The 20,101-nt window shown below is 40.4% G+C and overlaps 2 protein-coding genes across 7 annotated transcripts in view; one reads left to right on the top strand and one right to left on the bottom strand.

Annotated features, from left to right (window-relative positions):
* LOC140455653 (uncharacterized) overlaps positions 1-11,701 on the top strand; it is a 35,522-nt gene extending 23,821 nt beyond the window's left edge. For 4 of the 6 annotated variants that reach the window (XM_072550645.1, XM_072550644.1, XM_072550646.1 and 1 more), the window contains one exon: positions 7,256-11,603. In XM_072550645.1, the coding sequence (XP_072406746.1) occupies positions 7,757-8,626 (870 nt within the window). In that variant the 5' untranslated portion in view covers positions 7,256-7,756 and the 3' untranslated portion in view covers positions 8,627-11,603. Of the gene's footprint in view, positions 1-3,038; positions 3,211-7,255 lie in introns of those variants that run through there. The other 2 variants (XM_072550643.1, XM_072550641.1) reach the window with 2 other exon arrangements.
* Positions 11,702-18,544: 6,843 nt separating this feature from the next.
* LOC140455663 (uncharacterized) lies at positions 18,545-20,065 on the bottom strand. The gene has a single exon (XM_072550659.1). It carries the CDS (start codon positions 20,063-20,065, stop codon positions 19,352-19,354), a length of 714 nt encoding a protein of 237 aa, XP_072406760.1. The 3' UTR covers positions 18,545-19,351.
* Positions 20,066-20,101: the final 36 nt, after the last annotated feature.

The raw sequence follows: 20,101 nt of genomic DNA, 5'->3' as shown, positions 1-20,101 counted from the left end.
GGCAATACAACTTGCTGAACTTCTACCCATTTCTCATTCACTTGAATATGTGCTGGATTTCATTTACTCATCAATACTTCTTTTTTAAGATAGTAACATTCAGGGACACACTCAGTTTCTACTTCCATGTAAGCTTAGATTCAATTGCTTCAGTTTTTAATCCTTCTGTTGTAAGTTAGTTAATTCTATAAGCCAAAAATTTCCACGTTGTCCTTCACATGTTCCTGTTTTGTCTCAAACATGGTTTCTGATAATTCTACTTCAACTTCCTTACTTGTACTGTTTCAGCTCGTGACTTTGTTACCACACAATCAAGAAAAATCCCAGGATATACTTTCTCTAATACCTCAGTTACCTAATTTTCCACTTGTTTTTCAACCACAGTAGGCAGGAATCCTGCCTGTGATCCAACTATATTGTTACCAAAGGACAAGCTGTATTCCTAGAGCTGAGAGTTTTTTCCAGTACTCCTATCATCACTTCTCCACTTTTCACTGGACACTCTGACATCATTTTACATAGTGGAGCACTTCTTGTCTCATGATGAATTCCATGTACTTGCATTTTCTCTGGCAATAGTCCTTCTGAGTTACATATCTTCTCATCTCTCAACATCAAAGGTTGACATGATCCTGCACCTCTTTCTACTGTAATTTCTTTACCTACCTGCTGCTCCTAGCCCATCTGAGTAAACCTTACCTTCGCAAGTAAATGGTTTAAGATCTGGAACTTCCTCACCTAATCTCTGACCAGATTGCAACTTCTGGTGCAGCTTTTTATCCTCCACTGTACATTCTTTTAACACTTTAAAAAAATTCACTGGCTTATCCCGTTTTCCTACATCCGTCTTCCCAGTGTTTTTTCTAACTCACCAACACTGTGACTTCATGTGGACTACTTTATAACAGTGAAAACATGAGACCTTTTTAACTTCTCTTTCCCCTTCATGGGTTACCTTTTTATCCTGCTATATTGTAGCAAGCTATCTTTATTATCTTCACCGAGATCTACTTATCCCTTACCATGTCATGATTTCGCTTTCCCCCGAATTGAAATTGATGTTAGAAGCCAAACTTTAATTTACGAAACAACCAATAATCATTTGCCATTTCAGCTGCTAATCTTACCATTTTAACTCTCTGCTGTTCCACAAGAGTTCTCATTACCTCAGGAAGTGAAGTTTTGAATTCCTCCAAAATAATTGTCTCTCGAAGAGCATCATATGTCTGATCTATTCTTAATGCCCTGATCCATCTATCAAATTTGCTTTGTTTGATCCTCGATATACATTTGACCAGGGTCTGTCTTTTGGATACCGGAAACATTGTCTGTAAGCTTCTGGCACAAGCTGATATTCATTCAAGATGGCTTTCTTCACCTCCTCATACTCCATAGATACTTCTCTGCTGGTGATGCAAATACCTTACTAGCTCTACCTACCAGCTTTGTTTGGATCAACAAAACACACATGGTCAGTGGCCACTGCATTTATTTAGCCACTTTCTCAAATGAGATGAAGAAGGCTTCAACAATCCTTCTCATCAAGTTTCGGCAATGCTTGGATATATTTAAAAAGATCCCCACCAGGCCTTTAGCTACGATGGTTTGTTCATCCTCACAAGACCCCTCACTAAGCCTACCTTCTACCTTCACCTCCATCCTTTAAAGCTGTTGTCCACGTGTTAATTTCTGAAGTTCAGACTCTCTATCTTTCTCCCTTTCCTCTACTAGGGCCTTCCTCTCCTCCTTGTTCTGCCAAAGTGATTCTATCCTTTTCTTTTTGTTCTGCTAAAGTAATTCTTTTCTCTTCTTTTTGTTCTGCTCGGAAGATTCATTCTTTTTCTCTTTCCTCTGCTTTTAACCGTAATTCAAACTGTCTCATCTCCTTTTCATGTTCAAGCTGCCTCATCCATAATTGAATTCGAACCATTTCCAAAGATTCTGATCGCATTTTCAGCAAATTTAAATGCTGAGCTATTGCTGTAATTACCTTCCCCTTCCTCAGCTAAAAGCAACTCAAACTTCAGTTTGTCTGCCAATTCCAGCAGCTTAGCCTTGTTCACCTTTTGAAATACCCCCTTTCCCCCCCCCCTCCAAAGTCACTTCTTCCATCCCCAGAAAACTCTTAGTGGCTGGAAGAGCTATTACTACACCAAGCACTGTTTAAACCAACCAAATCCCAACATCTATCTGGAACAAAAGCCACTAACACCTACCACTCGCTGCCTTTCAGTCCAACAACCCTAAACCTAAATTGGAATTATAGAATCAATCCAGACAAGAGCCCCCAATCTATTATGGACCAAGCAAGACCCCCCCCCCCCTCAAAATATTTTAAGAGTAGCCTAAACCCTAACTTTTCCTTATTTTAAAGGCAGATGTGAAGTGGATATTCCAGGTGTGATGCAGCTGGTCAAACCACTTGGCTTTAAGCAAAACAGAATTTATTTAAACACCTCAGTTGAAACACAGACAAAAGAATTTAGAATAACTTAACTACTGGAAAACTTGACCGACCCAATACAGCAACTTAACTAAGGAGCTGTTCCTATCCAGTAATACCCCTTAAACACAGACCCAGGCAAAAAGGTCAGCAGATCTGGTAATGCCTCAGTCAATGAGCTGAGATGTCACCTTTCGATATAAAACCTTAAATTATCTTGAGAACGACTGAAAAGAAGCTCTGGGATTTACTTATTAAAGAACCCAAACCAGCACGTCTATTCTAAAAGATGAAAGACTTAACAATCTAAATTTGTATAATCTATCACTGTAATCTTTTGCTCTAAATTATATGTCTTATCATCCTGCTTCACAATCACCTGATGAAGAAGCAGAGCTTCAAAAGCTAGTGCTTCCAAATACACCTGTTGACTATGACCTGATGTTGTGTGACTTTTTACCTATTCCAACACTAGAAATTTCTGTCAAACATTTACCCAAGGAACTGAGAAGGAAGCTGTAATAAGTGAGGTTTTATTCAGATGGGGTAATGACAAGTTTAAATCCCCACCTGATCTGCTGCTCAAAATCACCTCCATTTCCCCGGTCAGTTTCCCAAGTTTCAGGAAACTCATGTTGCTCCAGAAATATTTGGATTGACTGTGAGAGACGTCAATCAGAGAGTCCACCCACTCTGCCCATTGTCTCCTCTTCCTCTTCCAGAGCTGGTTCACTTCCTATAGGGACTGAAAACCAAGCGAGGAGATGGTGAGTGAAGGGGCAGCTTCCGTACAAATTGTATCCCATAATATCCACACCAATCTTCATACAGTTTGTCTATCCTATAGACAATCAGGGGTGGAAAAGTCTCATATGCTGTTGGAGAAGATCCAGCTGAGCAACATGTTCATTACTGCTTTGTGCTGAACTGTTTGACTTGAGCATGTTTATTGAAAGCATTTCCCTCTGATTTTATAGGGGGAGTTTTCTCCAAAGAGAAAATTTCCATCTTCTCTCATTTCTTTACAGAATTGAAGTTCCTCACTGCTGGAACCATTCTAGTGAATGTTTCCTGCCCCCTGCCTAATTCATATAGATACTTTTCTGACAGGATGCTGCACTGTAAGCCTGAGCTCCACCAATAGAGTAATACAACAGTGAAAGAAACCCTTCGGCCCAACTTGTTCATGACAACCAGCTTTCCTAAACTGGACTAATCCTATTTGTCTGTGTTTGGCCTATATCCCTCTAACCTTCCCATCCATTTACCTGCCAAGATGCCTTTTCAATGTTGTAATTTTACCTTTCTCTACGACTGTTCAGGTAGCTTGTTCCATAGAAGCATCACCTTTTGAGTGAAAGAATTGCCTCTCAGGTCCCTATTAAGTCTTTCCTCTATGACCTTAAACCCTTGTCCTCTAGTTTTGGACTTCTCTACCCTTGGGAAAAGGCCTTAGCTACTCAAATTATCTGCGTTCCTCATGATTTTATAAACCTCTATAACTTCACCTCTCAGCTTACTACACTCCAGGGAAAAAGTCCCAGCCTATCCAGCCTCTTCTTATAACTCAAACCATCCAGTCTTATTAACATTCTTGTAAGTGTTTATTGCACTCTTTCCAGTTCAATAACATCCTTCCAAAGCAGGGCAATTGGAATTGTACACAGTACGCCAAATGTGGCCTTTCCAATGTCTTGTACAGCCATAACATGATGTCCCAAATCTTGTACTCAGTGTTCTGACCAATGAAGACCAGTGTGCCAAATGCTTTCTTCACCACCCTGTCTATCTGTGATACCACTTTTAAGGAAGTATGTACTTGCACTCTGTTCTCTTTGTTTTAAACAGTTCTCTCTGTTTGACAATACTTCCAAGGGCTCTACTAATAACCGTGGAAGTCCTATCCTAGTTTGTCTTACCAAAATGCAATATCTTGCATTTATCTAAATTATTCCATATGCCAATTCTTGGCTCACTAGTCCAATTGTCCATGATCCTGTTGTACTTTAGATAACCCTCACTGTCCACTATATCACCATTTTGATATCATCCACAAACTTATCCAGATCATTTATACAAAATGATGAACAACAGCATACCCAGCATCGATCCTTGCAGTACACCACTGACCATAGACATCCAGTCTAAATAACAACCCTCAACCACAAACCTGTCTTGTACTGTCCAATCAGTTTGGTATCCATTGGCCAGCTCTCCCTGGATCAATGTGATCTAACCTTACTAACCAATCTATCATTCAGTACCTTGTCAAAGGCCTTGCTAAAGTCCATGCTCTGCCTTTATCTACTTTCTTGGTCACCTCTTCAAAAAACTCAATCAAGTTAGTGAAACACAAATTCCCATACACACAACCATGCAGATCATCCCTTGCCTTTCCAAATGTAGATCCTGTCTCTCAGAATCCCCTCCAACAACTTACCCACCATTGATGTCAGGCTCACTGGTCTGTAGTTCCCTGGCTTTTCCTTGCAGCTGTTCTTAAATAATGGCAGAACATTATTCACCCTCCAGTCTTGTGCCACCTCACCTATGACTGTTGATGATACAAATATCTCTGCTAGGGGTCTGCAATTTCTTTCCTAGCTTCTGACAATGTCCTGGGATACACTTGATCAGGTCCTGGGGATTTATCTACCTTTTTTTGCAATGTGGACACTTTTCAAGCCTTCAGTGTTTATTTCCTTGAGTTCCTCAGCTTCCATGTCTTTATCCACAGTAAATATGAGGTAAAATATTCTGTTTGGATCTCACCCATTGCCTGTGGTTCCAGACATAGATGGCATTGTTGACCTATAAGGGGCCCTGTTAGATTCCCGACAGTATGAAAACAGGCCCCTTGGCCCATTAAGTCCACATTGAAACTCCAGCCAGACCCATTCAACTATATTTACCCCTGACTAATGCACCTAACCTGCACATCCCTGAACACTATGGGCAATTTAGCATGCTTAATTCACCTGACCTGTGGGAGGAAACCGGAGCTCCCAGAGAAAATCCATGTAGACACTGGGAGAATGTGCAAACTCCACACAGACATTCACCCAAGTCTGGAATCGAGCCCGGGTCTCTGGCACTGTGAGGCAGCAGTGCTAATCACTGAGCCACCGTGCCACCCCATTCTCTCCCGAGTTACTCATTTGTCCTTAATATAGTGTCTTTTTGGATTTTCCTTCACTGTATCTGCCAAAGCTATCACATGTCCCCCTTTTGCCTTCCTGATTTCCCCTTTAAGAGTACTTCTACACCACCTATGGTCCTCAAGGATTCACTTCATCCCAAATGTCCATACATGACATATGCCTTCTCCTGTTTTCAAGACTAAAGTCTCAACATTTCAGGTTATCCAGTGTCCCTACTCCTGTCAGCCTTGCCATTCACTCTAACAGGAATACACTGTTGTTAACTCTTGTTATCTCACTCTTGAAAGCTTCCCACTTGTCAAACATCTCTTCACCTGTGAGGAGCCTATCTCAATCAACTTTTGAAAGTTCCTGTCTAATAATATCAAAATTGGCCTTGCCCTAATTTGGAACTTTAACTTGTTCACCAGGCCTATCCTCTTCAATAACTATTTTAGAACTAATAGAATTATTGTCACTGGTCCCAAAGTGCTCCATAACTAACATCTCAGTCACTTGCTCTGCCTCATTTCCCAAAAGGAGGTTGATTTTTGCCCCTTCTCTAGCAGAGCGATCTACATATTGATTGAGACTCTATGTTGTAATTGACCCAAAAACCTGTTGACTAGTCGCCATTGGCCTCACAGGAATACAGTGACTCCTGGTCAAGCAACATCTCAAGTTTAAAGTTCTCATCTGTTTTCAAATTGTCCAATGGTCTTTCTGCTCCTGATTTCTGTAATCTCCACAGTCATACCTGGAGACACATTCATTTTCATGTTTTTGAAGGCCTTCTATGTAGATTGTTCCTGAAGGTCTCAGTCTTTTCCAAAGTAGCTTGGATTTGACAGTTTTGCCTTGTGCTGTGACTGTTATGTCCAGGGGATGTGCAGGGTGAGCGCATGCAGTGAATCTAATTTCCCAGGATAATCCAGAACCTTTCAATCAGCTACATTGAAGCGATAGCTCCTTCCAACATTCCTGTCCAGATGTTTTGTTCAAATAATTTTAAAATTTCCATTGAATTCACATTTGTCCTGAACACTATATATATTGAACCTTATATTTTATATTAGTGTTTGTTTCAACTGGTCTTCACAAACAAAACTTGGAAAGCAAAACGAATTGATAGCCTGTTTTACACTCTGCCTGACTCTCATTTCCATTGCCTTCATTAAGTCTGGGAACTTGGGGAATTGAATGGATGAAAGAAAGTAGCTACATTGTCTGCTCCTGGTCACTGTCCAGTATCCATGCTGGAAACAAAGGGTGTGTGATAGTCAAGTGAGGAAAAGGAAAAGACTTGTATTTGATTCCCCCACGGGGGAATACAGACTGCCAAATCAGTGGAAAAATCTCTGATGAGAGGACAGTGATTTAATATAATTGGTTTAAAAAAGTTCAAAAAAGATATGAAGAAACACTTTTTCATGTAGCAAGTAGTTAGGACCTGGAACATACTGCTTGTGATGTGGTAGGGGCAATTCAATCAAAGCAAATCAGTTAACTGAAAAGGAGAAATGTGAAGGATAATTAAGAGAAAGAGGGAGTGAACTGTGTATTTGGGTACATGATACAGTTATTTTCTGCACTAACAATTCTCTGATTCTGCAAACTGAGGAGTCAGCCCATTCAATAAAGGAGAGAAAATCATGATTTTTTTTCTTTGCAGAATGATTGCACCGTACAAACACAGAGACGATAGACACCACAGATAGATCCTGACCATCACCCAAGGAACAAATGCACAATTGTGAGAAAACATCCAGTCCCTCTGTAGCATTGTTTCAACACTGGGAAGGTTGGACACTAAAACCATCACCTGGAAATCGGTCATGTCAGGGGAGTTTTGACATACCATCTGATCTGAAACTGGTCACTAGTGTGGACCCTTCCATCACAACTAACATTTCTGAAGGATCAGTTGTGGGTGATCAGTCATATGAGACTGGAAAGAAATATGAGTGAACCCCAGTTGTGGTTACAGCTTCAATAATTCATCAAGTCCAAGACCCACTGACTCAGACCTATAAGTGAGAGGCTATTCAAGGTGTGAGATTGTGAGGAGGGCTGCACACATTCAATTTCTCCTGACACACAAGCTACATTTGTTGAACAGCATGGAAGACAAACTATTCAAGTGTGGGGCATATGACCAAGATTCTTCGAAGTCATGAAACACAAATGCATCCACACGATGGAGAGGCCATTCATATGTGAGGTGTGTGAGAAATCATTCTCACGGTCATCGCATCTCCGTGCACACCGATACATTCATACAGGGGAAAGACCATTCAAATGTAAAGTTTGTGATAAATCGTTTGCTGTATCGACAACCCTCCTGACACACCAACGTATTCACACAGGTGACAAACCCTTCAGGTGTGAGGTTTGTGAGATGGCTTTCAGCCACTCATCTGATCTCTTGATACATCAGAGGATTCACACAGGTGAGAAACCTTTCAGGTGTGAAGTATGTGATCGAGCCTTCTCTCACTCATCAACACTTGTGAAACACCGACGCATTCACACTGGTGAGAAGCCCTTCACCTGTGAGGTTTGTGATAAATCATTCTCGGTCTCATCACATCTTCACAGACACCAACGCCTACACACTGGGGAGAAACCATTCATGTGTAAGATGTGCAACAAATCATTTTCGCAGTCTTCACACCTCCAACTTCATCAACGCAGTCACACAGGGGAAAAGCCATTTAGATGTGAAGTGTGCAAAAAATCTTTCTCAAACTCAACCCACCTCCGTGTACACCAACGTATTCATACTGGTGAGAAACCATTCACATGTGAAGCATGTGACAAATCATTTGCACGATCATCGCACCTCCTTGACCACCAACGCAGTCACACAGGGGAGAAACCATTCACATGCGGGTTGTGTGACAAATCGTTTTCGAGGTCATCAACACTCCTCAATCACCAACGCATTCACACAGGGGAAAAACCGTTTACATGCGAGGTGTGTGATAAATCATTCTCAGACTTATCGAATTTCCGTGTACACCAGCGCATTCACACAGAGTGAAAGTATTCACATACTAGATAAGCTATGTATCATTCTTGCTCTTAACCACTTCTGTCTGCACTATAAACTTCACAGGGAAGATTCTGATCAGATGTTAGAAAAATCTTCACATATTTAAAAAGCCTCCTGTACCACTAGATAATCCCAAGGGAAGAGACCTATAAAGTATAAGATTCATGAAGCTTTTATAATGCTGACAAATCTAAGCTTTTAAGCATGTGACCAAACCTTCACACTGTAATTGAAACTCTATGAGGTGTGAAGTGTGAGAGATTCTACTCAAGGTCATTGTAACTCTTGCCCGATCAGTAGAAACCAAAAGGGGTGTAGCCCTTTAAATATTTATGTTTGTGACAAAACTTCAACCAAACCTCCAATCTCCTGTAGCATTATTGGATCTGCACTGGTGAGAAACCATTCAGGTGTGAAGTGTGAGACAAAGCTTTCCAGTCAACCAATGCACTCACACAGGACAGAAATCTTTTTGGGCTTAACACAATTGTTGGACATCTTGGAACATAATGAACCCACACAGGAGACAATCCCTTCCAGTGTGATGTATACTAGGATTGCTTCACCACCTCCTCCACTCCCACCACACACTGACATCTCCACATGGACTTGAAGTCGGGTCACCTGTTTCTGCTGTTTACCTTCCAGTGCTCATACAGGACAACTGTATGTTCCGAAACCCTGTCTGTCTCCTATTATGAGTCCAATCATTTCAAAGCTGTCAAGTTAACCATACACCAAATTACCAGACAACACCAAATGGAGACATGAATATATATAGAAGCTCCTACTTATGCACAAATATCTCTGGGTCTCTGGTTTTCCTCAGCCACAGGAAGTAGGTGATTTAGCAGACTGTGTCTGGATTATCCCTGTTATGGACAAGAGAGAACTGCCTCAATCGGTTCTGCAATTTAATTTACCTCCCTTCTTGAAAACAGTTACATTTTTGAGGTTGGGTGGGGGGATTATCTTTCCTATCAAATCCATAGGATGAGTTCAGTGTCTCAAACTGTGCAAAAGTCTATATGCTTTGAAAGATTCAGTTGGAATTCCATGGGGGAATAGACTTTGGTGTTTTTCATCTGTTTGATACTTGTTGCAACTCTCCCATCAATGGTGATTCGCCCATGGATTCTACCACTGAGATTGGGAGAATAGATTGGAGGGTATCAGTTGCCCCTGTGTTTGAGAAAAGGTTCAAAAAGATTTCTCTAATGTTAATTCTTGAGAAACATTTGTCCCACGAATGAAAGGGATCTTGTCTGTATGACCTTGGTCCAGGTGACTATACAAAGATGCACATTATTACTATTGGCATATTATTCTTTCAGGTTTCCTCATCCCACCACACATTTTTTACCTTTTACATTTGTTAGTGGGGTCAGATTGAGATGCTGCCTCCTTGAACTGTGACAATAGGTTGCTCTACCAGCACTGAAGGCTGATTGTTTTAGTTCCAGGAGGTCATATCTAGGAATGCATGTATGAACAAGGTGCAGGATTAGGCCATTCGGTCCTTCAAACCTGCACTGCTATTCAATAATATCTTGGTTAATCTGATTGCAGCCTCAGCCCACCTATTCCCAATAACATCTGACTCCTTTGTCAGTCAAGAATGTATGAACTTCAGCCTTAAAAATAATCAATAACCCTGCCTTCATCTGTCTCTGTGGAAAAGTGTTCCAAAGACCTGTACCCATCTGAGAGAAAAATTCCATCTCATTTCCATATTAAATTGATAACCCTTTATGTTTAAACTGTGCTGTGAATTCTGGTTTCTCTCACAAAGCCTTTAATTATTCACCTTGACCACTCCAGTCAGGATCTCATATAGAGTTATAATCATACAGAATGGAAACAGACCCTTCAGTCTATCTCGTCCATGCTGACCAAGTTTCCTGAACTTAACTAGTCCCATTTACCATATGTGTTGGGCCCATATCCCTCTAAACCTGTATTCATGTACCTGTCCAAACATCGTTTAAATATTTTAATTATATCTGCATCTACCGTTTTGACAGTTCATTCCACACACAAATCACCTTCTGTGTGAAAATGTTGCCCCTCAGGTCCCTTTTAAATCTTTCTCCCCTTACCTTAAAAATATGCCCTCTAGTACTGAACTCCCCTAACTTAGGGAAAGGACCTTTGCTATTCACCTTATCTATACCCCTCATGATTTTATAAATTTAAAAGGTCACCTTATATTTCAATAAAATCACCTCTCATTCGTCTAAACTCCAGTCTATGTAGTTTACTGATAAAATATCTCTTTCCCAAGTATGATTTGAGTAAATTTCTGCACTGTGAACAACACATTTACATTCTTTCTTAAATCAGGAGGCCAAAACTATACAGTCTCCCAGACATGGTCTCACAAAGAATTTATACAACACCTAACAAAACATCCCTAATTTTATGTTCCACTCTCCTTGCAATTATCAACAACATCCTGTTTCCCTTCCCATTTGTTTGCTCTCCCCAGATCCCTCTGTATCATCAAATTCACTGACTCCATTTGAATAATATGTTGCATTTTTTAAATTCTTCATCCAAAATTGGACAAGTTCACATTTTTCCATAATATTCCATCTGCCACATTTTTGCCCACTGACAATTGGAGTGTTTTCAGGCAGAAACATCCAGCATCATCATCTTGAACTTTGGGCCTGTGATTTCTTGGTGCTGTGTGTTTGTTCCTCATTGATCAAACAAATTGATGGTCTATCCAGCAGCATCAATCCTACATGGATCAAGTGATACAGACATCATAGAATTTTGGCTTGGCTTTAGACCTTCCAAAGGAATATCCGACATGGTCTTTGTTGCCAGAAAAATTCAAGAAAAATATCAACAGCAATCTCATGAACCTTTCCTTATATTCAATGACTTGACCAAAATATCTGACTAGAAACATGAAACTATGTAGATTTCGTTGGAACAATTTTTACATCCAAGAAACTTCCTCACAAATATGTAGTTAGATATAGTATTTGATAATTAAGCAAACAGAGTGGTTAAATAATCAATTTTATTTTATAACACTGTATTAAGAAAAACTAATTACAATTATCCATAAATCTTGATTAAGTTCTGCATGCATTGAGATGTAATAATGATTAATCAGCTTAAAATTTTGTAATTTACAGAAATACAGGCATATGGCTGAATTATTAAGAATTAAAAACAGAATTTGGTATTGCCTTGTTATGCTGAAATAAATGATCCTGAAAGTAAAACGTGAATTGAAGAGAAAAGAAAGCTTCCCTATGTGGTATGGTAAATCAGAGGGAGAGAGAGGAGACAATATTGACTGACCAAACCTCTATTTACAAAGAGCACCAAAAAAAAGGTGAAAGGTCATTTCCTGAAGTTTTCTTAAGTATAGGTTTACTTTCTATCCAAGTACCATGTTGCTTTAAATGGTTTTAGTCTTGTCAGGGCATGAATTAAGGGTAAAATCACCTTCACAATCCTGCAATTATTTCATCATGATTATAATTATAAGTGTCTTGAGTAAGAGATCTGAACCAGAAAGCTTCAAAATCCAGACTGGTGTCAAGCACAGCTGTTGATAGTCACCATTCTATTTATATTAATGCTGATTAAAGATGACATTACTACAATAATGAGAAAGGATATTAGCTCTGGTGAAGTGAATTCTGTATGGGTAGAGCCTAGAAACATCAACAGGCAGAAAATGATAGTGGTGTTTGTATATAGACCCCTAAACTGCAGTGGTAATGTTAAGGAAGGCATTCAATAGGAAATTAGAGATGCAGACAATAAAGGTACAACTGTAATGGAATGCACTGTCTGGAAATATCGTGGAGACAGGTTCAAGAGGCATTCAAGAGGGCTTTGAATTTTTTTTGGATAGTAATGGCATGATATGGGGGAAAAAATGGGAGATTAACACTAGATCATAGAATCAAACTGGATATTAGAGCTGGTGCAGGCACAACAGACTGAATGGCCTCCTATACCTTAATACTTCAATGATTCAGTAATTGTAGGATCACAGGGGAGTGAGAGAGAGGAAGTGAAGAAAATCAGTATTCGTACAGAAATGGTGTTAGGGAAATTGTTGAGATTATAAAGGCCAATAAATCCCCAAGGCCTGATAATCTATATTCTAGGGCACTTAACGAAGTGGCCCTAAAAATAACAGATGCATGAGTGGTTCAAGACTCTGGAACAGTTTCTATGGATTGAGAGGTAGCTAATATAACCCCACTATTTAAAAAAGGTCAAGAAAGGTCAGGAAATTATAAACCAGTTAACCAGTTAGTGGTGGGGGAAAATGCTCGAGTCCATTATCAAATATTTAATAGTGCAGCACTTGAAAATGTATTACAGGATCAAATAGAGTCAGCACATCTTTACGAAAGGGATATCATGCTTCACAAATCTACTGGAAATTTTCAAGAATGTAACTTGCAGAATTAATAGGGAGACCCAATGAGTATTGTTAACTTGCACCTTCAGAAGGGTTTCAATAAGGTCCCATATAAGAAATTAACATGTAAAGTTAAAGTGCACGCGATTGAGATTAGTATGTGGACAAGGATAGAGAACTGGTTGGTAGACTGGAAACAAATTGTAAGACTAATGGAATACTGACCTTTATATTTAAAGGGCTGCAGTACAAAGATGCAGAAGTAATACGGCCTCTACACAAAACCCTGGTTAGATCCCACTTGGAGTACTATAAGAAGATCTGGACACCACACTTAAGGGAGATATACTGGCCTTGGAGGCAGTACAACATAGGTTTACAAGAATAATACCTGGACTTGGGGATAAGTCATGAGGATTTTCAAATTAGGCTGGCTTTCTCTAGAATTTAGAAGAATAAGGGGTGATCTGATCAAAGTCTTCAACATATTAACAAGAAAAGAAAGAGTTGACAAACAGTTTCTATAGGTTGGGGATTCTAGAACTAAAGGGCATAGTCTGAGAATTAGGCCGAGACTGTTCAGGACTGATGTTAAGACGCACTTCTACAGGCAAAGAGTGGTACACGTTTGGAACCCATTTCCACAAACAGCAACAGATGTAGTATTAGTTGTTGATTTTAAATTTGAGATAATAAAGTTAGACAAAAGTATTAAAGGCAGACATATGGAATTAGGCCACAGATCAGCAACAGTCTCATTGAATGGTGGAACAGGCTCGAGTGGCTGAAAGACCTAATTCTGTTCCTATACAGTAGCGCTTCAATTTACGAACTTAATCCATTCCGGGACCTGGTTCGCAAACTGAAAAGTTCGTGAACTGAATCAATTTTTCCCATTGTTTGGATAGCGTAAGAATGCTTGGACGGCTGTTCACAACACTCGTGCCAAAGATGAACTGAATTAGATCACATGGGGCCTGAGAGCTTTTGCATTCAACAAGCGTGTAGCAAAGCAGAACAATGAAACCACGTGGTTGCACATGGGCTTTTTGCGTTCGTACCTTGAATTTCGTACGTACGTTGAAGCAAAATTTTACGTACAATCATGTTCGTAAACTGATTTGTACGTGAAAGGGGTCGTTCGTATGTCGAAGCGCTACTGTATTTCTAATAGGTCGTTTTTCCAAGTGGCAGCAATGATTACTGGGGTATCTCAGAGATCAGTGCTTGGAGTGTAGCTATTCACAATATATTAATGATTTAGATGACGTAACTAATTATAACAAATAATATCTCCACAGTTGCAGATGACATAAAGCTGGATGGGAGGGTGATCTATGAGGAGGATGCAGAAATGTTTCAGTGTGATTTAGACAAGTTGAGTCAATGGGCAATGCATGACAGATGAAGTTTCATGTGGATAAATGGGTGGTTATCCACTTTAGTAGAAAAATCAGAAAAACAGATTATTATCTGAATGGTGATAGACTGAGAAAGGTGCAATGAGACCTGGGTGCTGAAAGTAAGCATACAGTAGGTGGTGAAGACAACAAATTGTATGTTGGCCATTATAGTGACAGCATGTGAATACAGGAGCAGGGATACTTTGCTGCAGTTGTACAGGGCCTTGGTGAGTCTGCATCTGCAGTATAGTATGCATGTTTTGATCTCCTTTATGTGAGGAAGGACATTTTGGCGATGGAGAGGGTGCAACAAAGGGTTGTCAATCTGTTTTCTAGGCTGGCAGATTGACCCATGAAGAGAGACTGGATTGGTTAGGACTATATTCATTGACCTGGGGTTGGGGGGGGGTGGTGTTGGTGTGGAATCATACATAAATGTATAAAATTCTAGCTGGACAAGATAAATGGGAAAAAAAGGATGCTCTCAATGACTGAAGAGTTCAGAACTAGGGGTAACATTCTAAGGTTACAGAGTAGGCCATTTAGGACTAAGATGAAGAGAAATGTCTTCATCCAGAGAGTGGTGAGCCTGTGGAACTCTCAACCACAGAAGGCAGTTGGGACCAAACATTTGAATGTTTTCAAGGTGGAGTTAGATTTAGTTGGCAAGATGCAGCAGAGTGGGACATTCCAACTGGAGCTCCTCTGCTCTGCCTATTCTTTTTTCTTTTCTCTCTCTTTAGCAGTGCAAAGGGAAATCCGAATACCGGAGTGGCATAAAGGGAAACCAGAGTACTGGAGCAGTGCAAGGAGAGACCCAATTGCCAGAGCGGCACAAGGGGAAACCTGAATACCACAGTAGCGCGGGTACTGGAGCAGCACGAGACGAAACCAGTGTCCTGGTGCAGTGTGAGGAGAAACCTATGTCTTGGTGCAGCATGTGGGGAAGTGAGTCCTAGTACAGCATGAGGGGAAAATCCAGGTCCTGGTGCAGTGCAACCTACCTTATTGCTGCTGAGTGCCAGTGAGGAGCAAACTGGAAGGTGGAGGGGAACAGGACAGGTGTTGGACCTTTGAAACTCTTTACTCGACTGTAAATCCTATAAGTCTGTTATAACTATCTTATTTCTAACTTATTTTTAGACACTAAGTCATGCTACAATTTTTCCTTTTATTCCTCTTTTCTATCCAAGATTTGTACTTCGGTACTAAGATGACAATAAAGGATATTCTATTCTATTCTTAGTGCAAATGGGATCTAGGAAGAAAGTACGAACAGGGCACTAAATTACAGGACCAGCCATGAACATATTGAATGCTGAATCAGGCTCAAAGGGCTGAACTTTTAATCCTAGTCTTACTTTCTATGTCTGATAAAATATAATTGGGTTCACTTTGATTTAGCTTGTGTATATTCATACCCTCTATTTGCTTTCTGAATCTCCTTTTTGATTTCACTTCTTCACGTTTTGTCCTCTTCTTGGCTTTCTGTAATATTGAGCACATGGTGTCAGACAGAAACTTTTGATTTTTCTTCTTTAATCTTGTAAGATGCGGGCATCAATGACAAGGCTCGAACTAATTGTAATTGCATTTCTCAGAGGTTTGCCTGGGTACTTGTTGCTCCTCTGACATTTTGAGGGCTATAGTATACTCTCAGCAGTGTTGTTTCCCCTTATTAGTTCCTTAGCTCAATCCATGTTTCCTTAGTTGATGATCCTCCCAACACATCTGCCCTCCCCATACTTGTAATTGTGTCTTTGAACAAAACAGCACCTCTCTCCATTTTATATCCCTATCTCATCAGCTACATTCACTTTGTAACCCTCAATGCTTTTGAATACCTGTGAATCTGAGTTTTGAAATTTTCTATAAACCCCCCAGCTTCAGATTTCACAACATGGAAAGTTACAGTGTATAAATGTACTTATCCAACATTCCCTTTGTGATAAGAAAAAAAAGCATGCAGTATTATTTACAATGATTTCACACACACAATCCATAAAGAAAATGATCATATGTGAACCAAAAAAAAAGTTTGATCTTTCTGGTTCCAATTTCCTTTGCCTATACACAGCATGGAAACCACAACCTTTTAAAAAAAGTGTTCAGTTGGAACTGATATTTTTGAAATGAAAGTAACATCTTTTTGCAACCAGTTCAGAATAGATAGGAGTAGTTTGAGAAAGATAGTTTAAAGTGGTCAGCCATCAGACTCTACTTTTCTCTCCCAAACAGGTAGTGGTTACTAACTTTATTGAAGTAGTAACAGAGGACTGATGAGGGCAGAGCAGTGGATGTGATCTATATGGACTTCACTACGGTGTTCAACAGGTTCCTCATGGTAGACTGGTTAGCAAGGTTAGATCACGTGGAATACAGGAAGAACTAGCCATTTGGATACAGAACTAGCTCAAAGGTAGAAGACAGAGGGTGGTGGTGGAGGGTTGCTTTTCAGACTGGAGGCCTGTGACCAGTGGAGTGCCACAAGGATCAATGCTGGGTCCACTGGTTTTTGTCATTTATATAAATGATTTGGATGAGAACATAGGCGATATAGTTAATAAGTTTGCAGATGACATTGGAGGTATAGTGGACAGCGAAGAAGTTTACCTGAGTACAGCAGGATCTTGATCAGGTGGACCAATGGACTGAGGAATGGCAGATGGAGTTTAACTTAGATAAATGTGAAGTGCTGCATTTTGGAAAGGCAAATCAGGGCAGGACTTATACACTTAATGGCAAGATCTTGGGGAGTGTTGCTGCACGAAGAGACCTTAGCATGCACATTCATAGTTCCTCGAAAGTGGAGTCACAGGTAGACAAGATAGTGATGATAATGTCGGGTATGCTTTCCTTTATTGGTCAGTACATTGAATATTTTGGAATATTGTGTGCAATTCTGGTCTCTCTGCTATAGGAAAGATGCTGTGAAACTTGAAAGGATTCAGAAAGGATTTAGAAGAATAGGACCAAGGTTGAAGGGTTAGAGCTATTGGGAGGGGCTGAATAGACTAGGTCTGTTTTCCCTGGATTGTCAGAGGCTGAGGGATGACCTCGTGGAAGTTTATAAAATCATGAGGGGCATGACGGAGGACTCGCACAACATCAGGGCCGAAGGGCCTTTACTATGCTGTACTGTTCTATGGTAGGGTAAATAGACAAGGTCTTTTCCCTGGGGTGGGAAAGTCCAGAAGTAGAGGGTATAGATTTAGGGTGACGGGGGTAACAATTTAAAATGGACCTAAAGGGCACCTTTCTCATGGAGAAGGTGGTATGTATATGGAATGAGCTGCCAAAGGAGTAATGGAAGCTGGTACAATTACAACATTTGAAAGACATCTGGATGGGTATGTGAATAGGAAGAATTTAGAGGGATAGGGGCCACGTGCTGGCAAATGGAACTAGATTAACTTAGGATAGCTGGTCGGCCTGGTCAAGTTGGACTGAAGAGTCTACTTCCATGCTGTACATCTCTTTGGTTGAAAACTTCATACACAAAACATCTGCCAGTCTGTTTTTCTCAAGATGTACAGTGTGTCATTCAGTTTGTGTAACTGCTCTGGATAGAAACAAAATTGGTTGTCCTCACTACATGAGGGTTGCTCCAAGTCCCATGTTTCACTAACATCACACTGCTTGAGAACTCCGTTGTTGACATTATTGTCCAGCAGCACAGGAGTTGCTGCGATTCATTGTTTGATAGGAGTGGAAGCTGCTTCTTGTTCTGTGCCTCAATCTCACTGTATGTCCTGCACTGTGAGCTTGTGTAGAGGTTTATACCAAGAACATATTGAGCAAGAACTTAGCTAGGCAGCTCTTGTTAGGTTTGCTGGTATTCCAAACAGTGACCAACAAATATGTGAAGACTTCATTATGAAACTCACATCAACAGTTTATCCTGTGTAAAAGTGCATTGATGAAACAGGAGACATTCTGACGGTATGAAAGCCAAGTATTACACCTCACACCTGAATGGTTTCTATCCTATGAGAATCCACCGGTGCTTCAGCTGATCTGAACAGCACATGAAACCTGTGTCACAAACACATTATACCTTCTAAGATTACCTTGTGTAAATCATCTGGGGTCTCAGGACGGTTAAAGAGACAAAGACAGATTTATTGCAAATCTCATACTTGAAAGGTTACTCCCCCCCCACCCCGGAGAGTTTGTTTAAATGTATAATTTAAACAATCTTTACATTCTGCAAATTGCAGGTTAAACTGAGAAGGACTAAACCCTTACCATCACATAGATATATGAAATCCTAGCATTAAACAAGGCCCCAAAACAGCTTCTACGATCACAATAGCATTTGTCAGTTTCCGCTGAATTCGGTGTCGCACGATTGAAAGACAGAAGCACCACCTTGCGCAGGTGTTTACTTTCTCTGCCATTATTTTTATGAACAGCCCAGTATGGTGATGGGAATAAAACACTTACTTTTGTAAAGGGCTGTATAACTAATGCTAATGTAAAAAAATCCAGTTGCTGATGCTTGAGGTGCTTGTGTTTCTTTGTTTTTGCCAACATTTTCACATGTTCTTCAGTACAGGTAATTCACTTACCACTTTAATGTAACGTTTTTGCGGGACCTTGAGATCCTGTTTCGATAATCCAAAATTCAGATACTTAATATTTGGATAAATCGAGGTACTTTGCTGTTTACACAAGTTCAATGAATTTGGAAATTTGCTGTGCAGCTCGCATGTGAATGGTTTCCCCCACGCAAATGTTCGAAGACAGATGACAATAATTTATCACACACATTGAGTATGAATGGCTTCCTCCTATGTGAACTGTGTTAGAAGAGGAGCTTTGCAAACTTGGAAGAATATTTCATACTTAAATGGCTACTTCTGCGTGAATGCATTGGTGTACACGGAAAGTCCGAGACTGTGAGAATTATTTGCTGCACACGTCGCATGTGAATGGTTTTTCTCCTGAGTGAATACGTTGGTGGACAAGGAGTGTTGACGACTGAGTGAATGATTTATTACACACTTTGCACGTGAATGGTTTCTCTCCTGTATGAATACGTCGGTGTTCCCGGAGGGCTGAGGAATCAGAGAATGACTTGTTGCACACCTCACACCTGAATGGCTTCTCTCCAGTGTGAATGCGCTGGTGTACACGCAGGTCAGAACACCGTGTGAATGATTTATTACACACTTTACACATGAATGGTTTCTCCCCAGTGTGAATATGTTGATGTTCAAGGAGGGTTGATGACCTTGAGAATGATTTGTCACAGACCTCGCATGTGAATGGTTTCTCCCCCGTGTGAATACGCTGGTGATCAAGAAGAGTCAATGACCGTGAAAATGATTTGTCACACACCTCACACTTGAATGGTTTCTCCCCTGTGTGAATGCGTTGGTGTCTGCGAAGGCTCGATGACTGCAAGAATGATTTGTTGCATACTTGACATGTGTAAGGTTTCTCCCCAGTGTGAATCCGCCGGTGTGTAAGTAGATTGGAGGATTGGGTGAAACATGCTTCACACACTTCACACCTAAATGGCTTCTCCCCTGTGTGAATCCTCTGATGCATCAGAAGGCTTGAAGATGTCACAAAGGCTTTAGCACAAACCTCACACTTGAAGGGTTTCTTCTCCATGTAGTTGCCTGTTTTAACAATGGTTGGAACAGATGC

Source organism: Chiloscyllium punctatum, chromosome 30 (genome assembly GCF_047496795.1).
Source record: "Chiloscyllium punctatum isolate Juve2018m chromosome 30, sChiPun1.3, whole genome shotgun sequence".
NCBI lineage: Eukaryota > Metazoa > Chordata > Chondrichthyes > Orectolobiformes > Hemiscylliidae > Chiloscyllium > Chiloscyllium punctatum.
Note: the sequence above shows the minus strand (reverse complement) of the source record. Positions and strands in the feature narration are given on the sequence as shown.

Coding starts and splice junctions, on each gene's coding strand:
- LOC140455663 (XM_072550659.1), bottom strand. CDS start 20,065: ATGGAGAAGAAACCCTTCAAGTGTGAGGTTTGTGCTAAAGCCTTTGTG.